The 25,900-nt window shown below is 50.2% G+C and overlaps 1 protein-coding gene across 3 annotated transcripts in view; it reads right to left on the bottom strand.

Moving 5' to 3' along the window:
- Positions 1–25,900, bottom strand: part of rsrc1 (arginine/serine-rich coiled-coil 1) — a 119,633-nt gene that overhangs the window by 80,886 nt on the left and 12,847 nt on the right. For all 3 annotated transcript variants that reach the window (XM_076981005.1, XM_076981007.1, XM_076981006.1), the window contains exon 4: positions 12,870–13,022. In XM_076981005.1, the coding sequence (XP_076837120.1) occupies positions 12,870–13,022 (153 nt within the window). The remainder of the gene's footprint in view (positions 1–12,869; positions 13,023–25,900) is intronic.

Below are 25,900 nucleotides of genomic sequence, written 5' to 3'. Positions count from 1 at the left end.
AGACTGACGAGGTTCGAAAACCCGAGCCCAACGACTCCAGGGGACTCTGGGATACCCGAGTCCCACGACCCCAGGGGATTCTAGGATACCCGAGTCCCACGACCCCAGGCGACTCTGGGACACCCGAGCCCCACGACCCCAGGGGACTCTGGGACACCCGAGCCCCACGACCCCAGGGGACTCTGGGACACCCGAGCCCCACGACCCCAGGGGACTCTGGGACACCCGAGCCCCACGACCCCAGGCGACTCTGGGACATCCGAGCCCCATGACCCCATGGGACTCTGGGACACCCGAGCCCCACGACCCCAGGGGACTCTGGGACACCCGAGCCCCACGACCCCAGGAGACTCCCACACTGCTAGTTTTAAAGGTCTATAAAGAATGGTTTCTGTTTTATGAAAAGGTCCTTTCCAAATGAGTTACAAACAGGAAATGAAGGTTTGGAGAGCTACAGGGCACAAAGCCAGTAGTTATCAGATCCAGAACCTCACAGACCAGAAGACCCAGCATGATCTACATAGACCCGACAATCAGTTCCTCACTAAAAGCTCTCGGCTCAGTACAAACTCCACACTGTTGTCATTTTCCTGGTGGAGGTGTGTGTGACCTCATGAGGGCGGGTTCTGTTTAAGTTCAAGCAGATGACTGTTGAATGGCAGGTGTGCAGACAAGATGGCAGAGGATTGTGTAGAGAGCACGTTAGCGCTGAACAAGCCGACACTGGATATGATTTCATATTCCCTGCTGTCACATAAAGGCAGAACAGATGAAGTCTGCTGAAACTACGAGAGACACGGGCGTAACTCTATTACTGAGACTATGAGAGAGAGAGAGAGAGAGAGAGAGAGAGAGAGAAGGAGAATGTGAGAGCCGTATTAACCTACATGATGAATTCTCCATATGCAGAGGATTCTGGGAGCTGCGTCGGTCGGTGTGTGCAATAAAGGCTGCGTGGGGGGCCAGTGGGCGTCTCCACAGCGACAATCTCGCCGGCAACGAGATGAAGCCGCCACCCCTGTTTGTCATGCGACACGAACGTGGGGAGCACGTCACTCTGGGTGTGTGAGTGTGTGTGTGTGTGTGTGTGTGTGTGTGTGTGTGTGTGTGTGTGTGTGTGTGTGTGTGTGTGTGTGTGATGAGAGTGACAGGTAGAGTCCTGAAATACTGCAGTGTGTACAGGGAGAGGCAGAGACTACAATAAAACCATTCAATTAAGAACATCTTCTAGAAAACTCCACAAACATCTGATACGGTGGACTTACACTCCTCAATGTCACTGCAACACCCAGTTCTGAACAGAAAACTGATAAACAATTAATGTGACTTGATTAAATAATGATTGCATGATGAAATCTTAATGTAGAGTGTAGAGGCCAATTTTATGATAACGATTTACAAAAAAAAAAGTACTGTGCTCCCCACCCTCGCCCAGAAAACTCCACCCTCCAAACCCCACCCTGGTCTAGGCATTACCAAGCAGAAGTATTGGTCTGCTCTGGATGGGCTTCTCTGGATTGTTTGCTTTGGCCTTCCAGCGAAACAGAGCACATCAGCTGCAGAAGGTCGTAATCAGAGTGGAGGTGGAGAATGAAGAACCATCCAAACACCTCTGCGTTAGTGGACAGACCTTCATATGTTATACAACAAAGATGAGGCACCGAACACAAAACCAGTGTGTGTGGTTGTGAGAGAAAGTGTGTCTGTGTGTATGTGTGTGTCTCTGTGTGTAAAAGTCGGTGAGACAGAGAAAGAAATTTTGTTGACAAGCCCATTTCCATAATGTTCCTAAACCCACACAGACGCTTAACGTGTTGGGCTCATAAAGCAGCCAGCACTGAGAAATGAGTATGAGTGTGTGTGTGTGTGTGTGTGTGTGTGTGTGTGTGTGTGTGTGTGTGTGTATGTGTGTGTGTGTGTGTGTGTGTGTGCGCGCACGCGCACTCAGAAACAACCATCATCCACAACTCCTCCTCACGCAGCCCAATGAAGAGGCCGTAAACTGAGTCAGGAGCAAGGTGGGTATTGATTATGTGCTCTGTGTGTGTGTGTGTGTGTGTGTGTGTGTGTGTGTACTGTGGGAGGGGCTCCAGGGGTGTAGCTGCAGAGCTAAGCATTATGGCTCGGATCAGCCCAAATCTAATTGGATTGTGAGAGATTTTATTTGGCTTTACCTCAGCTCTGTCATCATGCTCCAGGCTTGGCTGGATCTGCCTAAGAGAGAGAGAGAGAGAGAGAGAGTGTGTGTGTGTGTGTGTGTGTGTGTGTGTGTGTGTGTGTGTGTGTGTGTGTGTGTGTGTGTGTGTGTGTGTGTGTGTGTGTGTGTGTGTGTGCGTGCGTGCGTGAGTGAGTGAGTGAGTGAGTGAGTGAGTGACAATCAAACCAATAAAAGTGCATTCAAGACTGTAAAATAAGAAATGTGAACATAATCATAAAATGACTAAACATATTAACGAAGTCTGGGGGTCACTGACAAAGAGGATCCTGTCCTGCAGTTGAAAAGCCTCAGGCACGTGTGTGTGTGTGTATCTGTGTGTGTGTGTGTGTGTGTGTGCGCGCCGATTTAACTAGTCCGAACAGCTAAACAGATTACAGAGCGCGGTAAGTGGATTGTCATAGCTCTCTATCGCCTGCTCAGGGTGTCTCTACGGCGATTAGTACCGGCCAGACTCGTCCCCAGAGACACCCCCCTCCCACGTACACGTACACACATACACACACACACATACACACACACACACACACACACGTATGCGCTCGCACACACGTATGCGTTCGCACACACGTATGCGCTCGCACACACGTATGCGCTCGCACACACGTATGCGCTCGCACACACGTATGCGCTCGCACACACACACACACACACACACACGTACACGCACACACATACGCGCACACACACACACATGCACGCCCCCGCACACACATTTCTGAGTCTCTCTTAGACAAACAAAGGAGCAACACAAGGGCTGGTGAGGTTGGTGAGGATGTTGTGGCTGGTGTGGATGGTGTGGATGGTGAGGATGGTGAGGACGGTGTGGATGGTGAGGACGGTGTGGACGGTGTGGATGGTGTGGATGGTGTGGCTGGTGAGGATGGTGTGGATGGTGTGGATGGTGTGGATGGTGTGGTTGGTGAGGATGGTGTGGATGGTGAGGATGGTGTGGATGGTGTGGATGGTGTGGCTGGTGAGGATGGTGTGGATGGTGTGGATGGTGTGGTTGGTGAGGATGGTGTGGATGGTGAGGATGGTGAGGATGGTGTGGATGGTGTGGATGGTGTGGATGGTGTGGTTGGTGAGGATGGTGTGGATGGTGAGGATGGTGAGGATGGTGTGGATGGTGTGGATGGTGTGGATGGTGTGGATGGTGTGGTTGGTGAGGATGGTGAGGATGGTGAGGATGGTGTGGATGGTGTGGATGGTGTGGATGGTGAGGATGGTGAGGATGGTGTGGATGGTGAGGATGGTGTGGACGGTGAGGATGGTGTGGATGGTGAGGATGGTGAGGATGGTGTGGATGGTGTGGATGGTGAGGATGGTGTGAACGGTGAGGACGGTGTGGACGGTGTGGACGGTGTGGACGGTGTGGATGGTGAGGATGGTGAGGATGGTGAGGATGGTGTGGATGGTGTGGATGGTGAGGATGGTGTGGATGGTGTGGATGGTGAGGATGTTGTGGATGGTGAGGATGGTGTGGTTGGTGAGGATGTTGTGGATGGTGAGGATGGTGAGGATGGTGAGGATGGTGTGGATGGTGTGGATGGTGAGGATGTTGTGGATGGTGAGGATGGTGTGGTTGGTGAGGATGTTGTGGATGGTGTGGACGGTGTGGACGGTGTGGATGGTGTGGATGGTGTGGATGGTGAGGATGTTGTGGATGGTGAGGATGGTGAGGTTGGTGAGGATGTTGTGGATGGTGTGGACGGTGTGGATGGTGTGGATGGTGTGGATGGTGAGGATATTGTGGATGGTGAGGATGGTGAGGATGGTGTGGATGGTGAGGATGTTGTGGATGGTGAGGATGTTGTGGATGGTGAGGATGGTGTGGTTGGTGAGGATGTTGTGGATGGTGTGGATGGTGAGGATGGTGTGGATGGTGTGGATGGTGAGGATGTTGTGGATGGTGAGGTTGGTGTGGATGGTGTGGATGGTGTGGATGGTGTGGATGGTGAGGACGGTGTGGATGGTGTGGATGGTGAGGATGGTGTGGATGGTGTGGATGGTGAGGATGGTGTGGATGGTGAGGACGGTGTGGATGGTGTGGATGGTGTGGATGGTGTGGATGGTGAGGACGGTGTGGATGGTGTGGATGGTGTGGATGGTGTGGATGGTGAGGATGGTGAGGATGGTGTGGATGGTGTGGTTGGTGTGGATGGTGAGGATGGTGTGGATGGTGTGGTTGGTGTGGATGGTGAGGACGGTGAGGTTGGTGAGGTTGGTGAGGATGGTGAGGACGGTGAGGTTGGTGAGGTTGGTGAGGACGGTGAGGTTGGTGAGGTTGGTGAGGATGGTGAGGTTGGTGAGGATGGTGTGGATGGTGTGGATGGTGAGGACGGTGTGGATGGTGTGGATGGTGAGGACGGTGTGGATGGTGTGGATGGTGAGGATGTTGTGGATGGTGAGGATGGTGTGGTTGGTGAGGATGTTGTGGATGGTGTGGATGGTGTGAATGGTGTGGATGGTGAGGATGTTGTGGATGGTGAGGTTGGTGTGGATGGTGAGGACGGTGTGGATGGTGTGGATGGTGAGGATGGTGTGGATGGTGTGGATGGTGTGGATGGTGAGGACGGTGAGGACGGTGTGGATGGTGTGGATGGTGTGGATGGTGAGGATGGTGTGGATGGTGTGGATGGTGAGGATGGTGAGGACGGTGAGGACGGTGAGGATGGTGTGGATGGTGAGGATGGTGTGGATGGTGTGGATGGTGAGGATGGTGAGGACGGTGTGGATGGTGTGGATGGTGAGGATGGTGTGGATGGTGAGGATGGTGAGGACGGTGAGGACGGTGTGGATGGTGTGGATGGTGTGGATGGTGAGGTTGGTGAGGTTGGTGAGGCTGGTGAGGATGGTGAGGATGGTGTGGATGGTGTGGATGGTGTGGATGGTGTGGATGGTGAGGACGGTGTGGATGGTGTGGATGGTGAGGATGGTGTGGATGGTGTGGATGGTGTGGATGGTGTGGATGGTGTGGATGGTGAGGACGGTGAGGACGGTGTGGATGGTGTGGATGGTGTGGATGGTGAGGATGGTGTGGATGGTGTGGATGGTGAGGATGGTGAGGACGGTGAGGACGGTGTGGATGGTGTGGATGGTGTGGATGGTGAGGTTGGTGAGGTTGGTGAGGCTGGTGAGGATGGTGAGGATGGTGAGGATGGTGAGGACGGTGAGGTTGGTGAGGATGGTGAGGATGGTGAGGATGGTGAGGATGTTGTGGATGGTGAGGATGGTAAGGCAGGTGAAGATGTTGTGGCTGGTGAGGTTGGTGAGGATGCCTTACACATCTACTCCTCAGACTGAGGCGCTGGACCCCAGAATCACAGCCCATGTATGGTTTACTCACACCTCCAACACCACCTAAAGCAGTATTAGTATGTATGAAGTAGTGTGTATATGTGTGAAGTAGTAGTATTTATATGTATGTATTAGGGGTCACCTACAATAGTCGCTGATTCGACTATAGTCGACTATACCCCCCAGTCAACTATGTACGTCATAGTCGAATGTACCATTCTAACTGCATGGGGGTGCCCAAGGATGCTGCTAAGAATTAGTTGTTACATGAAATGTCTTTGTTTTCATTATATATGGCCTTTTGTCAAATAAAATCATCCTAATTTCTGTTAATAAATATTTTAAAATAATGTGTGCACATTAACAATAGGCATCTTCCTTACTACACATTAATAAATCACACCCTGCAGTTGCACAATCCAAACGAGCGGAGCTGAACACGCTACAGGATAGTCCGCATCTGCCGAGATCATTATGGCTGCAAAAAAAACTTCAAAAGTATTTTGAAAAAGATAAAGATGAATCAAACAAAGTCAAGTGCAAGTTAAGTCATCAACGTCTTTCATTTCACACGGCCTGGCTCTCAGTCTCCGCTCTAATTCATCCCAAAGGTGATCTGTCGAGTTGGGGTCAGGACTCTGGGCAGGCAAGTCAAGTTCATCCACACCACACCTTGCTTTGTGCACTAGTGCACAGTCATGTTGGAAGAGGGAGCTGCCAGACTGTTCCCACAAAGTTGGGAGCATGGAATTCTCCAAAATATCTTGGTATGCTGAAGCATTCAGAGTTCCTTTCAATACAACTAAGGGGCCAAGCCCAGCTCCTGAAAAACAACCCCACACCATAATCCCTCCTCCACCGATTCGTCACTCCAGAGAACGCACCTCCACTGCTCTAGAGTCCAGTGGCAACGTGCTTTACACCACTGCATCCAATGCTTTGCATTGCACTTGGTGATTATAGTTATTTCAGTGTGGATTTAGACCCCATCACAGCACTGAAACTGCACGGACTAAAGTACTAAACAATCTCTTAATATCCTCTGATAAAGGACACGTTTCTTTTCTTATACGGTTAGACCTCAGTCCTGCTTAGGACACCATTGATCATAATATTCTACTGGATAGGCTGGAGACGCTCATTGGCATAAGAGGTCAAGCATTCTTCTGGTTCAGGTCCTACCTGACAGATCGTTAACAATTTGTGCTAGTAAATAACGAATGTTCAGAATGTACAAAGTTAAAATATGGTGTCCCACAAGGATCTGTACTCAGCCCCATATTATTCTCATTGTATATATTACTATATAGAAGGGTCCACACTTCGGGAGCAACAGTTCTAGAAGGGTCCACACTTCAGGAGCAACAGTTCTAGAAGGGTCCACACTTCAGGAGCAACAGTTCTAGAAGGGTCCACACTTCGGGAGCAACAGTTCTAGAAGGGTCCACACTTCAGGAGCAACAGTTCTAGAAGGGTCCACACTTCAGGAGCAACAGTTCTAGAAGGGTCCACACTTCAGGAGTAACAGTTCTAGAAGGGTCCACACTTCAGGAGTAAAAGTCCAGAAGGGTCCACACTTCAGGAGCAACAGTTCTAGAAGGGTCCACACTTCAGGAGTACCAGTTCTAGAAGCGCGTGCACTTCCAACAGTTCTGTCAGACAGTGTTAACCACTTTTACATCTGTACATCACCTGTTGTTGATGTAAACACACATATACACACATGTAAGCCCTAGTCTTCCCTTGGGCTGTTGCCCTGTGCCTGCTGTGGAGCGTGTAGCTGCACCTCAGAGTCTGGTATGACATTTGAAAGCCACAGTGACAATACAAACAGTTCAGGCTCTGGTTTCTGTCGCGGTGAGATCCTGATCTGTGCACCTGCTCTAGAGGGCTGAGTAGAGCCGTGAAAATTCATTAGCAATGGCCAGCTAGTTTCTAATCACTTGATGGCTGTGCTGGTGCACACACACACACACACACACACGTTGTGCTTTTTATGTATATGTTTTTATGCTTCAAATGTTCGTTGGAGCTGAATTGAAAGAGTAGTGATTGAAATCTTCCCCTATGAAATGGGACAGCACACTTGCTAAGCAGTAGAGCAGAGGCAGAGCTAAGTGGAAGGGCAGAGGTGGAGCCCAATGGTAGGGGTGGGGCGGGACTAAGTGGTAGGGGAGGGGCCACAGAGTAGTGGAGGGGTGGGGCTAAGTGGTAGGGGAGGGGCTACATGAAGGGGAAGGGTGAAATGGCATCACAGAGTGATGTTAAGTGAGAAAAATTTGCAAACAGGAAACCTCTCCAACACACACACACACACACACACACACACACACACACACACACACTTGACCTGTTAAATCCTTATGCCTACACACAAATACCTTTGGACTCTCTCTCACACACACACACACACACACCCCACAGTTACCCATTTACCCTTTGCCATTGGTGAAAGGCAACAAGATCGCTTTACACAGTCTCGTCTTATTCGATAAATTTTGCATGAAAACACGTCGTCCCACTGATGCTTGCTGTCATGCTAGAGGTGCCATAAATGTTTAATGAAAACAACACCACACACGGATGTGTCAGCCCACCCACCGAGTCTGCCACCGCCACCTTTCATCCACACACACACACACACACACACACACACACACAGAGTCTAGCAGCTCCTTAAACACTCATCTGGCATTCTGCAACCTGGATACAGAGAGGAAGACTGAAGTGTGTGTGTATATGTGTGTGTGCGCGAGAGAGAGAGAGAGAGAGAGAGAGAGAGAGAGAGAGAGAGAGAGAGAGAGAGAGAGAGTGCAGAGGGAAGGTTTACCAAAATGGCCTTGCACTAAAAAATATCTGAGGGCTGTCAGAAAAAAGTCAAAAAGCATTAAAGCCTAACTTTTATAATGTGTGTGTGTGTGTGTGTGTGTGTGTGTGTGTGTGTGTGTGTGTGTGTGTGTGTGTCTGTCTGTGTGTGTGTGTGTGTGTGATCTTGAACAATGCCTCAGCAGTGCTGAAAGTGGTGGAGTGATGGAGAATCAGAGCAGTGAAAGAACACCTGGAGCTAACAAAGCATGACCCCCCCCACACATGCGTGTGCACACACACACAATCACACACACATTCACACAAATACATATGATGCACTACTACCACTACATTATAGGGCTGCCACAAACGATTATTTTTATAGTCGACTAATCACAGATTAATTTATGATTAGTTGACTAATCGGATCACGTTAATTGAATATAAAACGTCCAGCTCATCACACGAGAATGCAACTGCTATTATATAACAATCATTAGATTTCAGCTATATGCTAACTAAAAATAAAAACAATTAAGATCATAGTTCATTAAACCTTTAATGAAATATGCAACTTGTTGCAACAAACAATTATTAAAATAAGTATAAGGCACTGGCTTAAACAACGCAAAAATAAATACATTAATAAAGAATTTTTTTTAGGTTTTTCTTTCTTTCATTTGTCTCTGGCATCAAACTTAGCTATATTTAAATCAAATTAAGTAGGGACCTGAAACTAAGGAATTATTCACAAAAATAAAGTTTTGGTCTCACTGACGTTACAGAAAACACACGAATGCGTGCTAAGGCTAATGAAACAAATCGCCATCACTAATGTTAACTTTTACAGCTACCACGATAAGTAAGTACTAAGTTAACGCTCTGTTTACGGTAACTTTAGCAGCTAACTAGCAGTTTAGATTACAGAGATGATGGTCCCTCTTCATCATTGTCACAATCAGCCACAACATGCTTCAGGTGCTCATGCATCACGTTTGTGCTGCTGTGGAAGGAAAGTTCTGCCTTGCAGATATTTCGCACGCGTTTCGGAACCTGGCTACGGAAAATTATCCCACACTTTTGAGTTCCGTAGCCGGGTAGCCATGATACCAGTCTGTATAACGTCCTGGGATGTCGTCCACTGTCTACCCCAGTTTCCACTATTGCGCATGTGCGTTACGGACAGAAAGGCAGACGCAGCAGTTTGGAGAGGAGAAAAACGACGCATCAACTATTAAATTATTCGTCGACTATTTTAATAGTAGACATAATCGTGACTAGTCGACTAATCATGGCAGCCCTACTACATTACGCTCCTGTCATTATGAAACTGCCACTGTCAAGCAGCATTTAGCAGTTCTAGCTGTTAGTGTCTTCACTGTGGTCTGAGAGTGAGACACGTCCTGTTAGTGCCTTCACTGTGGTCTGAGAGTGAGACACGTCCTGTTAGTGCCTTCACTGTGGTCTGAGAGTGAGACACGTCCTGTTAGTGTCTTCACTGTGATCTGAGATTGAGACACGTCCTGTTAGTGCCTTCACTGTGGTCTGAGATTGAGACACGTCCTGTTAGTGTCTTCACTGTGGTCTGAGAGTGAGACACGTCCTGCTCCACAGAGCTACAGCTCACCCACAGCTGGACACTCTCACTGCCACAGTTCCCTCGCAGTGTACAAGACGGAGCTACAGCCTGGGAGGTGTACAGAGGGAGGCATGGCTGTGAGGGAGGCGTGGCTATAATGACATCACTGTACTGGGGGGGACATCATCTGGGGAGGTATGAGGCCTCCACCAATTAGATCTCTCCAATAATTAAATTGTAACAATTAGATCAATTATAATAATCTCTATTCTCCCTAAGCACTCAAGGAGGATTCAGACTTTGTGTGTGCATGTGTGTGTGCAGCCATGTGTGTATGTAGGCGTGTGTAGCATGCATGTGTGCATGTGTGTGTATATAAATGCATGTGCACGTGCATGTGTGTGTGTGTGTGTGTGTGTGTGTGTGTGTGTGTGTGTACGTGCGTGTGAGCGTGTGTGTGTGTTGTACACACTGCTATTAGGAGCAGGAGTGTGTGTAAGAGACCTCCATAGAGCAGTCTGCCCCCGGTACAGCACACAGCCCACTGCAGCACTGGAACTAATTATTTCATACAGAACACGGAGGGTCAAGCTCTTCCTGACAGCAGGGTGTGTGTGTGTGTGTGAGAGAGAGAGAGAGAGAGATTGTGTGTGGGTGTGTGTTTGTGAGAGTGAGATTGTGTGGGTGTGTGTATCACTTCTGGTCTCTATCGCCGTTTCCTCCTCTTGGGTTCTCTATCAGTGCAATGCTCTACAGGGACATCACAAAGGGCAGCAAATTACACACACACACACCTCCAGGATATAACTGAGAACTGTGTGTGGATTTAGGGGGTTTGTTCTAAGTTTTCCCTGAAGATTCCGAATACAGACAAAAACCCACAAATATTAACACAATCCCTTGTAGCTTTAAGCCATGACACACACACACACACACACACACACACACACACACACACACACACACACAGCCATGTCAGTAAGAGAAACATGAACATATGAAAACAAGAAATACTTCTAATGAAAGACACTAAAAAAATCCTCAGGAGAGCATTTAATCCTTCACTGTGAGTGTAGAGAATCCTCTTTAATAGGAGAGTTTTTATTTCAATACTATGAATGTTGAGAATCCTCTTTAATAGGAGAGTATTTATTTCAATACGATGAATGTTGAGAATCCTCTTTAATAGGAGAGTATTTATTTCAATACTACGAATGTAGAGAATCTTCTTTAATAGGAGAGTATTTATTTCAATACTACGAATGTAAAGAATCCTCTTTAATATGAGAGTATTTATTTCAATACTACGAATGTAGAGAATCTTCTTTAATAGGAGAGTATTTATTTCAATACTACGAATGTAAAGAATCCTCTTTAATAGGAGAGTATTTATTTCAATACTACGAATGTAGAGAATCTTCTTTAATAGGAGAGTATTTATATCAATACTACGAATGTAAAGAATCCTCTTTAATAGGAGAGTATTTATTTCAATACTACGAATGTAGAGAATCTTCTTTAATAGGAGAGTATTTATATCAATACTACGAATGTAAAGAATCCTCTTTAATAGGAGAGTATTTATTTCAATACTACGAATGTAGAGAATCTTCTTTAATAGGAGAGTATTTATTTCAATACTACGAATGTAAAGAATCCTCTTTAATAGGAGAGTATTTATTTCAATACTACGAATGTAGAGAATCTTCTTTAATAGGAGAGTATTTATTTCAATACTACGAATGTAGAGAATCCTCTTTAATAGGAGATTATTTATTTCAGTACTACAAATGTAAAGAATCCTCTAATAGGAGAGTATTTATTTCAATACTACGAATGTAAAGAATCCTCTTTAATAGGAGAGTATTTATTTCAATACTATGAATGTAGAGAATCCTCTTTAATAGGAGAGTATTTATTTCAATACTACGAATGTAGAGAATCCTCTTTAATAGGAGATTATTTATTTCAGTACTACAAATGTAAAGAATCCTCTTTAATAGGAGAGTATTTATTTCAATACTACGAATGTAAAGAATCCTTTTTAATAGGAGAGTATTTATTTCAATACTACAAATGTAGAGAATCCTCTTTAATAGGAGAGCATTTATTTCAATACTACGAATGTAGAGAATCCTCTTTAATAGGACAGTATTTATTTCAATACTACAAATGTAAAGAATCCTCTTTAATAGGAGAGTATTTATTTCAATACTATGAATGTAAAGAATCCTCTTTAATAGGAGAGTATTTATTTCAATACTACGAATGTAAAGAATCCTCTTTAACAGGAGGTCTTGGCCAAGTTCCTGACCTGTCCAGAACTGACAGGGATTTAGCAGCTGATGGAAAGACTGGACAGAACCTGGAATTAGTGAATGCGACCGCTTAAGATGATGTTAATATCTACTATTATGTGTGGCCTCTGCAACAGAGGAGTTGTGACACAGGGCACACGTGAAGTATGCCGAAGACTCAAAACCATCAAATCAGTGGCAGTGTGGAACTACTACAGACTGCACATTACATGCACGCACACACACACACACACACGCTCAGACAGACCTCTCTCCGCATGTTTATAAAAACAACACAACCCCCCAGTGGTGGCTAACTTCCTCCCAAAGCTCATGTGATCCTGTCAGTGCGACAAGCCTCTCGAAATGACCGACAGCCGCGGGACACGTCATCACATCACACGGCTCCCCGATCGTGTTAGGCCACGCCCCCTGGGCATGGCGGCCAGGCGCACGCCCCCGTGAGACAGGCGGAATGAGAGGAGTGTGCACAAACCAGTTTAGCCCACGTGCAGGCGAACGGCACCAGGGGCTGAAACGGACCTAGATGGATGACAACCAGACAGCCGCCGTCCCGAACCGCAGCCCAGGGGTGGGTGTGTGTGTGTGTGTGTGTGTGTGTGTGTGTGTTCATGAGAGAGATATGGTGGTCATGACGGCCATTTCCTACCCTGTTTTTTCCTTGACTTTGGCATCTCTGTCTTTGTCCCCGTCTCTGTCCCGCCCTTTGTCCCGCCCTCGGTCCCGCGTCCTGTGCTGGCTGTGTCTCCTGCTGGACCTCCTGCTGCTGCGACTGTGGGACCTGCGGTGTCGGGACCGGGACCTGCAGGAGTGAGCGCGCGCACACACACACACACACACACACACACACACACACACACACACACACACACACACACACACACACACACACACACACACAAAAGAGCGCTGTATAAGATCTTTTGTCAACAAATACTGTACTGACAATGACAAACATTGTTTAATGAAGGTCTCAAACATCAAACATGGATCGGAACAGCCATCCTTACTGTGTGCTGGTTCTGCATAAAGAGGCGATATAAACAGCACTGACTAACCAGAACCACACAGTGACGAGGACTAACCAGAACCACACAGTGACTAGGTCTAACCAGAACCACACAGTGACTAGGACTAACCAGAACCACACAGTGACTAGGTCTAACCAGAACCACACAGTGACTAGGACTAACCAGAACCACACAGTGACGAGGACTAACCAGAACCACACAGTGACGAGGACTAACCAGAACCACACAGTGATGAGGACTCACAAGTAGTTTAAGGAACTACTACTTCTTGAGAATTAAGTGTTTGGGGGGGTGGGGGGAGCATGTGTGTGTTTGAGTGCAGACGTGTCCGAGTCTGAGAGCTGTGAGAACAGAAGAGAGGAGACTGTAGATGTAGATAGTGGCCATTAGGGAGGGGCCCAGATGACCATACACACACTGTATTGATCCATACAGACAGGACAGAGAATGCTGGGAGATTTACTGTGCCACTTAGCCAGGATCCTGATCCCCCTCTCTCTCTCTCTCTCTCACACACACACACACACACACACTCACACACACACACACACACACCTCTACATATGGGGAACCACAGACTCTAGCTTCCTCCTCTGTTGTGTGTTCCACCATGATCCTGACAAACTGCTACAAAAGAGAACCTTCTCCTTCTCAAAGCCCAGAGGGGTGACCAGAACCCAGACGGGTGACCAGGACCCAGACCCGGAGGGGTGACCAGTAAGCTGTGCTGTTCTTGCACCAAGCCCGTGTGCGAACGAGAGCAGAAGGGTGTGGACAGGGTGAGCAGGACTCGGTCCCCGTGGAGAATCCCAACATCACTCCCATCTCAACGCCTGATGCATCAACACTCAGATGTCCATTACTGCTACTTTAAGTCCTCGTTTACATATTAGAGACTGCCTCATGCATATTCATGCCCCATTTTGTCATAGTAGCGTTTCTGGTGCCCGTTTTAATTCACTCGGCCGAGAGTGGACATCAAAGCAGGGGACATATGGTCGTGCACGGGACCGAGTCAGGACGGGCGGCTCGGCGCCAACGTGCAGGACGGCCGTCTGAGCAGAACCCTGAGCACTACACCCACTTCACAGGTAAACGGTAAATCTGTGGAAATATCGGACCTCTAAATGTAGGAACTTGAAACACGCCTGCCTCCTGTGAAGACGACCCCAGCCCCACTGAGCAGGTCTCGATTGGGCAGGTCGTTACTGGGCAGGTCGTTACTGGGCAGGCTTATTTTACCAGCTCTGCTTGTGGCCGGCAGATGTAATAACCAGGGAGTGTTATTCTCCTGCCCGGACCACTTCTGGCCTGCTGCAAATGACATTTATTGTAGTTAATAGACTGTGGCGAAGCTGTTTAACGTCAGTTTCATTACCAAAACATTTTCCCTCAGAGAATTATTAGCTCATTTAGAGCTAAGGGTAAATGTGTTAATGTAGGAGTCATAGATAAACACCCCTGCGCACACACAGCCCTGCCCCATGACGAGGGAGGGTTAGTTTACATTTACGTTTGGTGATTATCTTCCTGCCTTCCCTATGGCCTACACATATTCCCTTTTCTTTCAAAAGGGGGTCTCCGTGCCACCCCCCCCCCCCCCCCTACACCCAACCAATCCATTACATCTAGCAGCAGCGATTGGCTGGGCAATTTCTCCCGTGAATTATCAATAACATAATTACCAGCGTGCGGGAGTGTGCGGCAGCTTATCGCGGGCCCCCCTGGCCCGGCTGCGGATGTGATCCAGCGCCGCTGCCTATTTGGGTAATTACGTGTGCCGGGTTTTGGGCTGGTGGCCACGCTGCTCTTATCTGACTACATTATTTCTCGGCTAAACGCGCTTTTTTTTCCCCGCACGACGGGAAATTGGACATTACTGGCGTCGCAGCAGGCTGTGCCGGTTCGTCGCGCGCTCGCACGCTCGCGAGGCTCGAGTCAGCCCGCCAGCCGTGTCAGCCTGGTCCCGGACCCGCCTCCCGCCTCCACCCGTCTCCACCCGAGCTGGTTCTCACCACGCAGAGCTGCAACTCTGTTCCCTACGCCCTCTGGTGCCTCGTCAACAGCACCGGGGTGTAGGACTTGTGTTCTGTTTGCTTCGGCTGTTGGGGGGGTTTGTTTCTGGCCCTCGTTTAAGAGATGGGGCACTCAAAACACTGTCCACCCAAACGCTCTCCCCAAACTCCGGGTCCGCGGGTCAGCTCCCCAAGCTCTGGGTCCGTGGGTCAGCTCCCCATTGCTCATCCTGATATCTGTACGAGGTTCTTTTGTCATGAGGTTTTGTCTTAGGCATAGCGCAGCAGGTGAACTTCCATTCCCCCATGAACTTTGCAGGTCTGAACTCATGTGCCTTGAGTTTAGAGTTTGTTTCACAGTGGGATGACGACATCTAGATCCTAGATGTCCACCAGGGTGGCACCTCCACCTCATACACAGGGAGCTAGGTGGGGCTGACCCTCATCTCCAGGCTGGCCAACCTGGACGTCCCGTGAGAGTCTCCACAAGTTCTTCTCGTGCTTCTCTCTCCTCCACAGACCGGTGGAGATTTATTTAATATGCCGTTGTGCAGACTGGTGAAGGTTTATTTAATATGCTGTAGTTGTACAATACACAACGCTAACAGTTACGCGTCCGGCTCCATAAATAGCTCCACGACGGGTCCGGAGGAGTCGTGTTTCACAGGCGGCGTAATCCACACCACCCAGCCACATCACCAGTGGGGCATTACTCCACCATACTGCCACACTGTGTACTTCAATCAACACAGCAATCACACCGAGTACCGCCACGTTATATAACAGCAAAGGACCCGAAAATAAATACCAAAGGACTCCAAAGGGGAAACGAAAGCAAACAAGCCGAACGGCTCCACCGTGGTGGACTCGTCTGGACGGGGAGGGGGGGGGAACAGATGTCCGGGGCTGCCGAGAGGTGGACTGTGTGCAGCAGCCAGACGGGGTTTAACCCCCAGAGACCAGCGCCAGACAGCTCCACATCACGTCTCACCCACACCGTGAGCTAGGGTTACCTACCCCTCTTAGCCTAGCCACGCGTGAGAGACCTTTCCCTTTAAAAATGATACTGTATGAGGTTCATTTCACAGACACTGACAGCACAGATTAGTGTAAATGTAAGATACAAACTAAACTATGATTTCAGGGTGATTTAAGAATGTTTTTTTTTTTTATCTGAAATGCTATGACACCCGCGACAAGTGCACACAAGCGTGGTGTCTGGGAGCATGTAGATCACCCTGGTGGACATCACCCTGGTGGACATCACCCCGGTGGACATCACCCCGGTGGACATCACCCCGGTGGAGATTCCCGCTGTGCAGCTGTGTCCCTTTGCAGCCACTGTCCACTACATGCTAATGTGCTGCTGCTTGGCAAAACCTGCAGCACACAGGATTACGCTAATCATGACCACTGATGAAGACATCACCTAGAACTACACCCTTTATAACTACACCTCATCACCCAGAACTACACCCCCTATAACTACACCTCCTCACCCAGAACCACACCCTCTATAACTACACCTCCTCACCCAGAACCACACCCTCTATAACTACACCTCCTCACCCAGAACTACACCCTTTATAACTACACCTCCTCGCCCAGAACTACACTCCCTATAACTACACCCCATCACCCAGAACTACACCCTTTATAACTACACCCCATCACCCAGAACTACATCCTTTATAACTACACCCTATCACCCAGAACTACACCCCCAATAACTACACCCCATTACCCAGAACTACACCCTTTATAACTACACCCCCTCACCCACAACTACACCCCCTATAACTACACCCCCTCACCCAGAATTACACCCCCTATAACTACACCTTCTCACCCAGAACTACACCCTTTATATCTACACCTCCTCACCCAGAACTACACCCCCTATAACTACACCTTCTCACCCAGAACTACACCCTTTATAACACCCCCTCACCCAGAACTACACCCCCTATAACTACACCCCCTCACCCACAACTACACCCCCTATAACTACACCCCATCACCCAGAATTACACCCTTTATAACTACACCCTATCACCCAGAACTACACCCTTTATAACTACACCCCATTACCCAGAACTACACCCTTTATAACTACACCCCCTCACCCACAACTACACCCCCTATAACTACACCCCCTCACCCAGAATTACACCCCCTCTCTCAGAACCACACCTCCTATAACTACACCCCCTCACCCAAAACTACACCCCCTATAACTACACCCTCACCCAGAACTACACCCCCTATAACTACACCCTCACCCAGAACTACACCCCCTATAACTACACCCCCTCACCCACAACAACACCCCCTATAACTACACCCCTCCACCTAGAACTACACCCCTACACAGAACTTCACCCCCCCAACCAGAACTACACCTCCTCACCCAGAACTACACCCCCTCACCCAAGAGTACACCCCCATGACCCAGAACTACACCCCCAATAACCACACCCCCATGACCCAGAACCACACCCCCCACATACGCTGTGCTAATGCACACTGCAAAGCAAAAGACTGCAACAAATTTAAAGTGAACTAAACAAAAAGACAGCTAGTATGATTACCATGGTGACCTCCACACACACACACACACACACACACACGCAATGTTGGAATGTTTTCATTCTCAATTCTCACTGTCCCTCAGTTAGTCTCTCTGTGGTCTGTCCTCGGTGGTGTTGGGAGGAGACGTCTCACACCCGCCTATCTGAGCCATCACTCACACATCACTCACAATCACCTCAAAGGGCTCACACATGTCCCAAGCCCTAGAGACAAAGTGCTGCTGTTTCCCCCCTCAACCAAAAAAAGAAAAGAGGGGAGAAGAGAGATGGGGAGAAGAGACGAGAGGAGAAGAAAAGAGGAGATGTGAGAGACCAGCATCTACAGCCACTCAGAGGCCTTTCGGTCCACGGCCACATGTGACTACCATCACTCCACAGGGTCCCCGCAATCCTAACCGACCCACTGCCCCGCCACAGGCCCTCTTACCCCCTATCAGTGTCTCAGAGGGCACCGGGCAGCCCAAACAACAGGTCAACTAGAGGTGAGGGGTCACAGGGCCAATAAGGCGCTAACTCAGCACTGTCGTGGCAGTTTCACCAACGCCCCCCCCCACCCCCCACCCCATGGTCATACCCCCCCAGGGGGCAGACAGGGGGCAGGCTGAGTGCTGTTATGCACAGCTGATGGCCAGCAGCACGTTGGACTGGTGGTAGCTCCTTACAACAGAACCTTCAACAGGAATGAAGCTAGCAGTGGTGGGTTCGTACGCTCTCTGTGGAGACGTCCTGCCAGCAGAAAGCAAGAGAGTGGGGAGGGGGGTGATACGAGGAGGAGGTGGGGGGGGTAGGAGGAGGTGGGGGGGTAGGAGGAGGTGGGGGGAGGAGGAGGTGGGGGGGGGTAGGAGGAGGTGGGGGGGGGTAGGAGGAGGTGGGGGGGTAGGAGGAGGTGGGGGGTAGGAGGAGGTGGGGGGGGGTAGGAGGAGGTGGGGGGGGGGTAGGAGGAGGTGGGGGGGGGAGGAGGTGGGGGGAGGAGGGGCTTTTCTGGTTCATTTTATGAAGGAGTATTTATGAAGTGCTGGGAGATCTGAGAGAAGCTCCAAACAGCGTTTTGATTGTTTAAATGTGGACAGTTATGCCGTGAGTGGCTAAGTGACTTTTAGAAACCTCACAACTTGGGGATAAGAAGCGCCATAAAAGGCGAGACCGAACATGTGGACCGGGTGTTAAAAGCACAGAGCAGACCCGCGGACAGCGCAGACCCACTATCCACAGGGAGAAAGGACACTGAAGCAACCCTGAGAGGGCGTCTGAGTCACCAGGGCTCCAGGATTTGTGTTTGTTTTTTTAACTGGTTTGGAAATTCAGACACCAAAAAGCACAAAGTCATTTCAGCGTTGAACCGGACGAGTTGAGTTTAACGTCCCCAGTTCAGCGGAACATCTTCTGCTCCACATCACCTGCGTGTCCACCCTAGACCATGACGGAGAGACGCTGGCGTGAGGAGAGAGACGCTGGCGTGAGGAGAGAGACGCTCGCGTGAGGAGAGAGACGCTGGCGTGAGGAGAGACACGCTCGCGTGAGGAGAGAGACGCTGGCGTGAGGAGAGAGACGCTGGCGTGAGGAGAGAGACGCTCACGCGTGAGGAGAGACGCTGGCGTGAGGAGAGAGACGCTGGCGTGAGGAGAGAGACGCTCGCGTGAGGAGAGAGACGCTGGCGTGAGGAGAGAGACGCTGGCGTGAGGAGAGAGACGCTGGCGTGAGGAGAGACACGCTCGCGTGAGGAGAGAGACGCTGGCGTGAGGAGAGAGACGCTGGCGTGAGGAGAGATACTGGTGTGTCAGACGCATCCACGGCGGATCAATCTAAGACATAAGGGTGACGACTATAAAGGCCTTCTGGGGATCTGGACCTATCTGGAGCAGTGCTGACAGCCAAATACGCAGATCAGCTTCAAACAGCCATTTGTTCCTCTGTACATACCTCACACACACCACACACAGTCCCTTCCCTCACACACACCACACACAGTCCCTTCCCTCACACACACACACCTACACACGGGGGCCCCTTCCCTCACACACACACCTACACACGGGGGCCCCTTCCCTCACACACACACACACACACACACCTACACACGGGGGCCCCTTCCCTCACACACACACACACACACACACCTACACACGGGGCCCCTTCCCTCACACACACACACACACGATCCCCCTTCCCTCACACACACCACACACAGTCCCTTCCCTCACACACACACACACACAGTCCCTTCCCTCACACACACACACACACACAGTCCCTTCCCTCACACACACACCTACACACGGGGGCCCCTTCCCTCACACACACACACACACACCAACACATGGTCCCTTTCCGGTTATTTTGCCCTTTGTTTTTCTTATGGTGCTAATGCTACTGAAACATCTAGGACAGGGGTACTCAACTGGCGGACCGCGGTCCAGATCCGGACCCGAACGCAGTCCTGTCCGGACCCAATCTCATTCCTGATAAACTGGATACGGACCCAAAATACTTCAGGGCTATTGAAAAAACACTCCGTCATGAGTGTTACGTTCCGTTACGTCCCTTCCCTCACACACACACCACACGGCCCCTTCCCTCACACACAGACCTACACACGGGGCCCCTTCCCTCACACACACCTACACACGGGGCCCCTTCCCTCACACACAGACCTACACACGGGGCCCCTTCCCTCACACACACCTACACACGGGGCCCCTTCCCTCACACACACACCTACACACGGGGCCCCTTCCCTCACACACACACCACACGGCCCCTTCCCTCACACACACACCACACGGGGCCCCTTCCCTCACACACACACCACACGGCCCCTTCCCTCACACACAGACCTACACACGGGGCCCCTTCCCTCACACACACCTACACACGGGGCCCCTTCCCTCACACACACACCTACACACGGGGCCCCTTCCCTCACACACACACCACACGGCCCCTTCCCTCACACACACACCACACGGGGCCCCTTCCCTCACACACACACCACACGGGGCCCCTTCCCTCACACACACACACCTACACACGGGGCCCCTTCCCTCACACACACACACCTACACACGGGGCCCCTTCCCTCACACACACACCACACGGGGCCCCTTCCCTCACACACACACACCTACACACGGGGCCCCTTCCCTCACACACACACACCTACACACGGGGCCCCTTCCCTCACACACACCACACGGTCCCCCTTCCCTCACACACACACACACACACAGTCCCTTCCCTCACACACACACCTACACACGGGGCCCCTTCCCTCACACACACACCACACGGGGCCCCTTCCCTCACACACACACACCTACACACGGGGGCCCTTCCCTCACACACACACCACACGGGGCCCCTTCCCTCACACACACACACCTACACACGGGGCCCCTTCCCTCACACACACACACCTACACACGGGGCCCCTTCCCTCACACACACCACACGGGGCCCCTTCCCTCACACACACCACACGGTCCCCCTTCCCTCACACACACACCACACGGGGCCCCTTCCCTCACACACACACACCTACACACGGGGCCCCTTCCCTCACACACACACACCTACACACGGGGCCCCTTCCCTCACACACACACCACACGGGGCCCCTTCCCTCACACACACACACCTACACACGGGGCCCCTTCCCTCACACACACACCTACACACGGTCCCCCTTCCCTCACACACACACCACACAGTCCCTTCCCTCACACACACACACCTACACACGGGGCCCCTTCCCTCACACACACACCACACAGTCCCTTCCCTCACACACACACACCTACACACGGGGCCCCTTCCCTCACACACACACCACACAGTCCCTTCCCTCACACACACACACCTACACACGGGGCCCCTTCCCTCACACACACACACCTACACACGGGGCCCCTTCCCTCACACACACACACCTACACACGGGGCCCCTTCCCTTACACACACACCTACACACGGGGCCCCTTCCCTCACACACACCTACGCACGAGTGTCCGCCGCACCGGACCTCAGGTCACAGGTATCTGCCGAAATTGGACCGCGGACAAATTCAGTTGAGTACGCCTGATCTAGGATCTACCCAACAGTGGTTTTCACTCTACACACCACCCCTCCCCCCTGCATGAGGTGGTCTGGACCCCACCGGAACCGTGGTAACTGAAACGAGGCCGCGTGATGCGAGAAGCTGATTGGTCAGTACAGGCTTCCCCTCCTGTAGGGCGTCGGCTACTTCTGGTGTTTTACACTTGTTACGGCCTCACACAACCGATCTGACGCAGACAACCGCCCTAATAGTGCAAATCAGGGTCAGCCGATACATCCTAAACATTATCACGATAGCAAACTCCAAGGGGAGGGAGGCACGGGGGTATTTAAATAATCAGATTTAGATATGAATTTGATAATAAAGGTTAAGAAAAATTATGCCTTTAATGTTCAATAGGGCTGGGTATCGATTCAAATTCCAAGAATCGATCCGATTCCGAAGATTAAGAATCGATTTATTTCGATTTAATCCGATTTAATCGATTCGATCCGATCTAATTCGGAGTTTAGTGTTATTAAAAATTTATTTGAGCTGTTTCCTGACTATGTACAGAAGCAACATGTTAAAACTAGTATTATATCAATATTAATCAGCAAATAGTTACTGGTAGTTGGTAGTTACCAAATGCATTTTTATTTTAAAAGTGCTCACACTTAATAAACTGAAAGTATAAAATGTGCGTCGTCACGTGGGGTTTGTGTGTTCCCGCAACGTCCTGTGCTCGTCGTTGTTTGAGTCACACGTGTTCTATGTAAATGTGTTTTATGTGCGCTGTCAGCGCTTCGGTAAATGTAATAAACGTAACAATTTGGAAAGTGCAAAGGATTCTGTGTCGTCCATCGCCTTGCGTCCAACGTTACAAGAACATTTTAAACTTTTTTTAAACTGTACCCAGTGTTTTTAAACTGTCAGTGACATGGACTAACTGTAAATAGTCACTGACACTGGATAAACTGTCCTTCTGTTTTTAGATTGCCGATTTGACTATCGTCGTTACCGTCACTGTCCGACGCCATGTTGTTTTACAGTTAGTTAGACCGAGCACGCCTGCGTGAATTCAGTGACGAGGCGGGGGTAAAAGTTCACTAAAAAATCGATCTTTGGACGTACGAATCGATAATCAGATCATCATATGCGAATCGATTCTGAATCGGAAAATCGATTTTTTCAACACAGGCCTAATGTTCAACCTTCAAAATCACGTTTTTTCCTAAAACGAGGAAAAGCAATAAACAGACCAATAAGCAGCAGTGTGAAACCCACCCAGAGCCACAGAACTGGAGTCACTGGACTTCATACAAGTGTTAAAGCCCTAAAACATACGCTGAGGTCTTCTCACTGTGAAAATCGTCTGCAGTGAAACACTGATGACTGGCTAACACACACACACACACACACACACACACACACACACATTTTCTGTCCAAACGGTCCAGAAGCATCAATCCTGCTGGAAGAGAGGAAATAAACGGGCCTGGACTGAGAGGGGAAGTGTTTCATTATTTCAGGAGTGTCATGATATCAGTCAGGAGGCCCAGAGCGTACATCTCTCCTCTGGACTCTGTCTCACACTCGTATCTCAACCACATTTGCACTGTCGGAGGGAGACGAGCACAGAGGAGGATCAGATTAAGCTCCAATTAAACTCCAATTAAGCTGCAATTAAGCTCCAATAAGCTCCAGCGCTGTTTGGGGAGATGGTGCCATCTCTGTCACACTCTCACACGTAACTTCCAGCCCACAGTAGAGCACCTAGAGGGAATCTGGCACACGCTCACACACACTCACACTCACTCATACACACACACACACACACACACACACACACACACACAAAGACCTCTTGGGACCACTTTAGCTCAGGTTTAACAAAAATAAGACGAAGACCTGCTTTGACACAAGAAAAAGTGGCACTATCCAAATCAGGTCTGTCTAAGAGAGTCAGTGTTGGACACAGACAGGGCTCTGTCTAAGAGAGTCAGTGTTGGACACAGACAGGGCTCTGTCTAAGAGAGACAGTGTTGGGCACAGACAGGGCTCTGTCTAAGAGAGACAGTGTTGGGCACAGACAGGGCTCTGTCTAAGAGAGACAGTGTTGGGCACAGACAGGGCTCTGTCTAAGAGAGTCAGTGTTGGGCACAGACGGGGCTCTGTCCAAGAGAGTCAGTGTTGGGCACAGACGGGGCTCTGTCCAAGAGAGACAGTGTTGGGCACAGACAGGGCTCTGTCCAAGAGAGACAGTGTTGGGCACAGCCAGGGCTCTGTCCAAGAGAGACAGTGTTGGGCACAGACAGGGCTCTGTCCAAGAGAGACAGTGTTGGGCACAGACAGGGCTCTGTCTAAGAGAGACAGTGTTGGACACAGACAGGGCTCTGTCTAAGAGAGACAGTGTTGGACACAGACAAGGCTCTGTCTAAGAGAGACAGTGTTGGGCACAGACAGGGCTCTGTCTAAGAGACAGTGTTGGGCACAGACAGGGCTCTGTCTAAGAGACAGTGTTGGGCACTGACGGGACTCTGTCTAAGAGACAGTGTTGGGCACAGACGGGGCTCTGTCTAAGAGACAGTGTTGGGCACAGACGGGGCTCTGTTTAAGAGACAGTGTTTGGCACAGACGGGGCTCTGTCTAAGAGAGACAGTGTTGGGCACAGACAGGGCTCTGTCTAAGAGAGACAGTGTTGGGCACAGACAGGGCTCTGTCTAAGAGAGACAGTGTTGGGCACAGACAGGGCTCTGTCCAAGAGAGTCAGTGTTGGGCACAGACGGGGCTCTGTCCAAGAGAGTCAGTGTTGGGCACAGACGGGGCTCTGTCCAAGAGAGTCAGTGTTGGGCACAGACGGGGCTCTGTCCAAGAGAGACAGTGTTGGGCACAGACGGGGCTCTGTCCAAGAGAGACAGTGTTGGGCACAGACAGGGCTCTGTCTAAGAGAGACAGTGTTGGGCACAGACAGGGCTCTGTCTAAGAGAGACAGTGTTGGGCACACACAGGGCTCTGTCTAAGAGAGACAGTGTTGGGCACACACAGGGCTCTGTCTAAGAGAGAGTGTTGGGCACACACAGGGCTCTGTCTAAGACAGTGTTGGGCACACACAGGGCTCTGTCTAAGAGACAGTGTTGGGCACAGACAGGGCTCTGTCTAAGAGAGACAGTGTTGGGCACAGACAGGGCTCTGTCTAAGAGAGACAGTGTTGGGCACAGACAGGGCTCTGTCTAAGAGAGACAGTGTTGGGCACAGACAGGGCTCTGTCTAAGAGAGTCAGTGTTGGGCACAGACGGGGCTCTGTCCAAGAGAGACAGTGTTGGGCACAGACGGGGCTCTGTCCAAGAGAGACAGTGTTGGGCACAGACAGGGCTCTGTCCAAGAGAGACAGTGTTGGGCACAGACGGGGTTCTGTCCAAGAGAGACAGTGTTGGGCACAGACGGGGCTCTGTCCAAGAGAGACAGTGTTGGGCACAGACGGGGCTCTGTCCAAGAGAGACAGTGTTGGGCACAGACGGGGCTCTGTCCAAGAGAGACAGTGTTGGGCACAGACAGGGCTCTGTCTAAGAGAGACAGTGTTGGGCACAGACAGGGCTCTGTCTAAGAGAGACAGTGTTGGGCACAGACAGGGCTCTGTCTAAGAGAGACAGTGTTGGGCACAGACAGGGCTCTGTCTAAGAGAGACAGTGTTGGACACAGACAGGGCTCTGTCTAAGAGAGACAGTGTTGGACACAGACAGGGCTCTGTCTAAGAGAGACAGTGTTGGACACAGACAGGGCTCTGTCTAAGAGAGACAGTGTTGGGCACTGACAGGACTCTGTCTAAGAGACAGTGTTGGGCACTGACAGGACTCTGTCTAAGAGACAGTGTTGGGCACAGACGGGGCTCTGTTTAAGAGACAGTGTTTGGCACAGACGGGGCTCTGTCTAAGAGAGACAGTGTTGGGCACAGACAGGGCTCTGTCTAAGAGAGACAGTGTTGGGCACAGACAGGGCTCTGTCTAAGA

Source organism: Brachyhypopomus gauderio, chromosome 19 (genome assembly GCF_052324685.1).
Source record: "Brachyhypopomus gauderio isolate BG-103 chromosome 19, BGAUD_0.2, whole genome shotgun sequence".
In the NCBI taxonomy this organism is placed as follows: domain Eukaryota; kingdom Metazoa; phylum Chordata; class Actinopteri; order Gymnotiformes; family Hypopomidae; genus Brachyhypopomus; species Brachyhypopomus gauderio.
Note: the sequence above shows the minus strand (reverse complement) of the source record. Positions and strands in the feature narration are given on the sequence as shown.